This window comes from Dendrobates tinctorius, unplaced genomic scaffold (genome assembly GCF_039654945.1).
Source record: "Dendrobates tinctorius isolate UK_male_01 unplaced genomic scaffold, ASM3965494v1 ptg000250l, whole genome shotgun sequence".
NCBI lineage: Eukaryota > Metazoa > Chordata > Amphibia > Anura > Dendrobatidae > Dendrobates > Dendrobates tinctorius.
Genome location: NW_027361917.1, coordinates 45,997,482 through 46,004,135, shown reverse-complemented (window position 1 = coordinate 46,004,135; position 6,654 = coordinate 45,997,482). Strand labels below are relative to the sequence as shown.

Here is a 6,654-nt window from a genome sequence, read left to right as displayed (position 1 = left end):
AGTCAATTATAACCCCAATACAGCGGGCGTGCTGCTTGGGAATAATGGTAGAACTCACACACGGAGATGGTGATATCGGGTTTAGGAAGGTTAGTCAAGGTAAAAAGCACAACGAGTTCAGTTCTTGACAGATTCAGTTTTAGACAGAGGGAGGACATTATGTTAGAGACTAAAGACAGACTGGTATTTTGTAGTCATGAGGAGTTGATGTCAGGATGTGATGTATAATTGGATTTCATCGTCATAGAGATAATACTGGAAGCCAAAAGCTCTCTGACGCGACTGCTTGGCATCGATGCCGCATGAAGGCATGACGACCCTTTTTGCCTCCAGCTTGCCCCACAGGTTAGCAGCTGACTCCATGGCCCCAGCCCAAGGGTCCCTGTGTAAGTTCCAGATCCTTATACAGCAGTTTAAAGGTGAAATCCAGAAGCTCTGCAATCTGGTAGACAGAGTGTCTTGTACTAAGTTTGTCTATGGAAGCTGTGCTAACAGCTGCCAGATTTACAGTTCAGTTGTGACACCCTAGTTGTCTAGTTTGCCTCAGCTGGCACATTTTATTACCGTTTTGCCACATAGATGGTAAAGTTCTTACTAGGTCATCAAATTATTCAGAAACTGGGTAATTTTGTTTGTTTGTTTTAACCTTAATTTTAGTTTGTGGCATTTTATTACCAGAGGATTGACACATATACACCAAACTCTATTGCTTTAATTGTGTTTATTGACTGATTAAACAGCAAAATGACAGTTTCATATTATAATTTAATGTCAGTAAAGATGTTAGACCTAAGATTTCAGTTAACTAGATGTAGTCTGGGTTCAGACTGCCAAAATTCATGGTCTGTATAAAGTGCCTAAAATGCCTGCAATGTCCACAGGTGTCCTGACCCAAACTTACAGCCTTGTAGGCATAAACGGGCCTGTAAGTTCGATAAGGAGACCAATGGTCAGTCCAGGCATGGCTCCATATACAGTTCATATGCAGACTGTGAAATATGGCCATCTGTCCCTGACCTTAAAAGGAATCTTTCACCTACCCTTTGACGGGCGATGAAAATGAGGTTGGTCCCGTCCGATGGGCGGTGTTCCCGATGTGTGCCACCTCCCCATCCTTGCCCGCCGTCCGCAGGTTATTGCTGAATTGGAGTAGGTGTGCGCCATTTTTTGCACGTGCGCTAAGCATTCATAGCTAGCGCACACGCAGTATGCTTTGCCCAACTGCAGGCAAAGCCGAAAAGCCGGACTGCGCATGCGCCAGTTAACTAAGCCCCGGAAGTATTTTGCTGTGTTCCAGGGCTTAGTTAACCGGCGCATGCGCAGTCCGGCTTTTCGGCTTTGCCCGCAGTTGGGCAAAGCATATTGCGCATGCGCTAGCTATGAATGCTTAGCGCACGTGCAAAAAATGGCGTACACCTACTCCAATTCAGCAATAACCTGCGGACGGCGGGCAAGGATGGGGAGGCGGCACACATGGGGAACACCGCCCATCGGACCGGACCGACCTCGCTTTCATCGCCCGCCAAAGGGTAGGTGACAGATTCCCTTTAAGGATCATTCTAAAAAGTAAACTAGGTTAATTGAGGAAACTCAACTCAGACATGCATTAGTCTAAAAGATCCTTGGCAAAACCAAAGAAATGGGCTGACACACCTGTTGACATAAATGCAATGTGTAGGTGCACATTCACACTAGCCAATTAATAGACAATACCTAGAAAAAAACATTGAGCAAATAACCAACAGTAAGTAAATAAATAAATAATAGTAGTACTTGTAAATAACATAAGGTTTCTTAGTTTACACTATTTGGTCAAAAAGGTGTAAAAGCCATCCAAAGTGACAAGGTATGTCTAATCACGATGATCCCTAATGTTAGTATTTCATCTTGCTACGTGCCAGCAGGCCTCAAAATAGGTGAGGGAAGAGCAGGACCTAGACGGAACAGCTGCCCATCTGCCCGTAGATGCCTATATCAAGATGCCCAGTCCAAGAAGGTAGGGGGGATGCTCCTATGTGTACAAAGTACAAGGAACTAAAACAAAATATATACTATTACTATTTATTTAATTACTTACTGCAGCGTATTTGCTCACTTTTTTTCTAGGTTTTGACTATTAATGACCACAGTGTGAATGTGCCCCTACATATTGCACTTCTATCAGCTGGTTTACTGGTCCATTTCTTTGGTTTTGCTTCCTGATTGGGTACACCTTGTCATGGTTTTATGGCTCTTAGGATTTTTTTAATCAAACTAAGCAATATATAATTATTTTTTTACTTACTGCAGGGTATTTGTTAATTGTGTTCATCCTATGTTTTGTCTAAAAGATCCTAATCAGCGATAAACTGACTAGTTAGATGTTTTTTATGCTATCTTCTGAAGTATCTACCACTTGCAATACTTTTCATAGTCCAGCATCTTTCCCAGTTTCGTTCCTGCAAGATATTTTTCAAACATCGCATCCACCACTTTGCTCTGATCTTCAGTAAAATAATTCTTCCAGTCACCAATCTCTCCTATAGAGATAAGAGTGCAAAATATTATCTTCAATGTAATAAACAAAAGTATGACTGAAATGACAACACAATAAATTATAGCAAGAGTAAAAGTATAACTAGTCATGCGAAAATGGCAGCTTGTATTCTGACGACTGATATTTACACACGTGGTCAAAATTGTTGGCACCGTTTAATGACAGAAAAACCAACAATAGTGACAGAAATAACTTGAATCTGACAAAAGTAATAATAAGGCTAAGTTCACACGTAGCGGAACTCCCACGGAAGTTACTGCGGGAATTGCGGAATTCCATTCCGTGGGAAATATGCGAGAAAACCGCATTTTAATTCCCGCCTATTTCCCGCGGAAAAACTAATGATTTTCAAGCGTAATTAGCTTGCAGAATGCTAGCGTTTTCCTAGCGATCTGTAGCATCGCTTGAAAAACTGATTGACAGGTTGGTCACACTCGTCAAACATAGTGTTTGACGAGTGTGACCAACTTTTTACTATTGAGGCTGCCTATGCAGCATCAGTAGTAAAAAGATCAAATGTTAAAAATAATAAAAAAAAAATAAAAAAATCGGGTTATATTCACCTTCCGATGTCCCGCGCAGGGTCCCCAGGCCTCCGCGATGCTCTGGCAGGTCCCGTTCCCAGTGATGCATTGCGGCAATGACCTTTGATGACGTCGCGGTCTCGCGAGACCGCTGCAGTATCGCGAGACAGCGATGTCAGCAAATGTCATTATCGCAATGCATTACTAGGAACGGGACCTGCCGCGTGTATCGCTGAAGCCTGGGGACGCTGCGCAGGACATCGGAAGGTGAATATAACCCGATTTTTTTATTTTAATTCTATTTTTTACAGGGATATGGTACGCACAGCCCGGAGGACAGTCTCCTCTCCTCCGGACCGTGGGTACCATCCGCATATGTTCTGCTTACTTTTCGCATGGTGGGCACAGCCACATGCGGAAAGTAAGCAGAACAATGCATTCTTATGTGGGCGGAATTGCAGCGATTCCGCAAAATAATGCGCATGGTGCGGATTTTTCTGCGGTGCGATTCCGCAGCGGGAAAATCCGCAACATTAGCACAGCATTGAGGAATCCCATAGGATTGCATGGGATGCTGTTTTTTCGCGGCAAAATCGCGCGTTAAAAACCGCTGCGAAAACGTGAAAAAACCGCGACGTGTGAACGCAGCCTAAATCAAAAATTTATGAAAATGAAAGTCAGATATTGTTTTTCAACCATGCTTCCACTGAATTAAAAAAAATAAAACTCATGAAATAGATCTGGACAGAAATGATGGTACCCTTAACTTAATATTTTGCTGCACAACCTTTTGAGGCAATCACTGCAATCAAACGATTTCTGTAACTTTCAATGAGACTTCTGCACCTCTTGACAGGTATCTTGGCCCACTCCTCAAGAGCAAACTACTCCAGTTGTCTCATGTTTGAAGGTTGGCTTTTCCAGACGGCATGTTTCAGCTCTTTCCAAAGATGCTCAATAGGATTTAGGTCAGGGCTCATAGAAGGCCACTTCAGAATCGTCCAATGGTTTCCTCTTAGGCATTCTTGGGTGTTTTTAGCTGTGTATTTTGGGTCATTATCCTGTGGCAAGACCCATGACCTGTGACTGAGACCAAGCTTTCTGACACCGGGCAGCACATTTCTCTTTAGAATCCCTTGAGAGTCTTGAGATTTCATTGTACCATGCACAGATTCTAGACACCCTGTGCCAGATGCAGCAAAGCAGCCACAGAACATAACATTGCCTCCTCCATGTTTCACAGTATGGACCGTGTTCTTTTCTTGATATGCTTCCTTTTTCCATCTGTGAACATAGATCTGATGTGCCTTCCAAAAAGTTCCATTTTTGTCTCATCTGTCCATAGGATATTCTCTCAGAAGCTTTGTGGCTTGTCAACATGTAGTTTGACAAATTCCAGTCTGGCTTTTTTATAATTTTTTTTTTTTCAACAATGGTGTTATGCCCCCGGGCTCCACTTACCCTGCTGCGCGCACTTCCCGGCGCGCTCCTGCTCCCAAGCGCGTCCCCGCGCCCAGCCTCCAGCTCCCCCGGTGTCAGGCGCCTGCGCACTGCCTCCCTCCTGGCGCGCAGTCCCCTGGGTAGTATGACGCGCTGGCCCCGCCTCCAACATGGCAGCGCCCAGCGCTACTTATGGCCGACATCTGGACAGGTAAGATGCCTGTTCTTCTAATGCGGTGACGCTGTCTCATTGCAGCACTCTCCGTGTTCCAGGCCCCTTCTACCCTGCCTCTGTTTGCGCAGTGATCCTGGCCCTTAGCACCCCTATTCTTGCCTCTGCCTTTGCTTTGTGCTGTATCTTCGGCTCCCTCTCCCTGTGCCTCCGCCTGCGCTGCCTCCGTCAGTTCCCCTCTGCTCTTCCGCTACACGGTGCCCTCTGTTGCTCCTTACTCCTTCCCTGTCCTGCTTCTTCCATCCTCCCGCTTTGTGTTTATCCGTGCTTCTTCTTTAGCAGTCTCCAGCCATTGCCACCCACTGCGCTCCGATCCTGCGCTCTGCCCGATCTCCACGGTCTCTGTGCTCCTCTGTGCTCACTGTACGGATACGCCTGTGTCTCCACTCCTGTCTAGCCCCAGTCGTCCCTTTGGTTCCGGCTGTCGCAGTTCCATCCCCTGGGGGTCTGCCCCTAACACTCCCTGTATAGGTGGGGGTCCTCACTTGGGCGCTCGCCCTCGGGGGCTCTGGAGCCGTGACCCAGAGGGTCAACTCCCGGGTTGCCTCTACGTGTCTTCCTGCTACAGCAACCGTAACAGTAAGAACAGGCCATGGACCCCGCTGGAGCCACGGCTGCCCAAAAGGAATTGGTTTTCCTTCGGGAGAACCAGACGTGCATGATGTCCTTTATGAAAACTATGGACTCACGTCTTTCCGCTCTCCAATCCTCTGACCCTGGTAACGCCGCTCAGTTGGCTGGCTTACAACAAGAATTGGCGCAGCAGCGTGATACCCAGTCACATATCCTCAGCTATATGGCTTCGGTAGACGGTCGGTTGCTCGCTTTGCACTCGGCCGCCTCTGCTCCTCCTGCTGCGGGTTCCCATCCTCCTCCACGGTTGGCCAAACCACCCCGGTATAGCGGTGATGCCAAATTATGCCGGGGTTTTCTAAATCAGTGCTGCCTTCATGTTGAATTATTGCCCCAACAGTACCCCACTGACCGAGCCAAAGTGGCCTTCATCATCTCTCACCTAGAGGGGGACGCTCTGGCTTGGGTCAATCCCCTCTGGGAGTGTGATGACCCTGTGGTTACCCAGTTATCCGTTTTTATGGACACTTTCCGTCGGGTTTTTGACGAACTGGGTCAGTTAGCCTCCACCACTGAGGCTTTGTTTAGCCTCTGCCAAGGTTCTCTAACCGTGGGCCAGTACACCATACAGTTCAGGACCTTGTCCGCCGACTTAGGTTGGAATAACGAGGCGTTGGTGGGTGCTTTCTGGTGAGGTCTCTCGAGTCGTATTAAAGATGAGCTCGCTGGTCGTAATACCCCTACAGCTCTGGAGGATCTGATTTCCCTGGCCACACGGATAGATCTCCGGTTTCAGGAACGGGCCAGGGAGAGAAGGGCTTCTCGTCCTTTATCTTCTCTTCGCAGACCACCCAGTCCCCGACCCAGGATTCTCTCCTCTGCCTCTGCACCTGAACCTATGCAGGTGGACCGCCTGAAGCTCTCTGACCAGCGTCGTAGGGAGAGAACCCTCCAGGGTCTTTGTTTCTACTGCGGCAGCGGCTCCTATTTGCTCCGAACCTGTCCTGACCGTCCGGAAAACTCCTCCGCCTAGGCCAGGTAAGAGAGGCCTTCCTGGGCGTTTTTGACACCTCTCTACCCCTCACTTTGTCTGTCCTCGTGCATGTTGATGGGAAGCGGGCTTCTCTGGTGGCATATGTGGACTCGGGTGCCGCCGGAAATTTTATTAGGCTTGAGGAGGTCAACAAATTTTCTGTTCCTGTGAGACCTTTAGTGAACCCTCTAAGTCTCGCTTCTGTAGATGGTCGACCCCTACTAGAGACAGTTACTCATGTCACTCATGAGGCAGAGTTGCAGGTAGGAGCCCTACACAAGGAGAAAATTACGTTTTTTGTCTTGGCAGGTATTTC

General features: G+C 47.4%; 1 protein-coding gene across 1 annotated transcript in view; it reads right to left on the bottom strand.

The window, feature by feature from the left end:
• Positions 1-2,388: 2,388 nt before the first annotated feature.
• The window catches only part of LOC141063549 (sulfotransferase 6B1-like), a 121,919-nt gene continuing 117,653 nt past the window's right edge, over positions 2,389-6,654 (bottom strand). The window contains exon 7 of the mRNA XM_073557664.1: positions 2,389-2,519. Within this exon, the coding sequence (XP_073413765.1) occupies positions 2,389-2,519 (131 nt within the window). The remainder of the gene's footprint in view (positions 2,520-6,654) is intronic.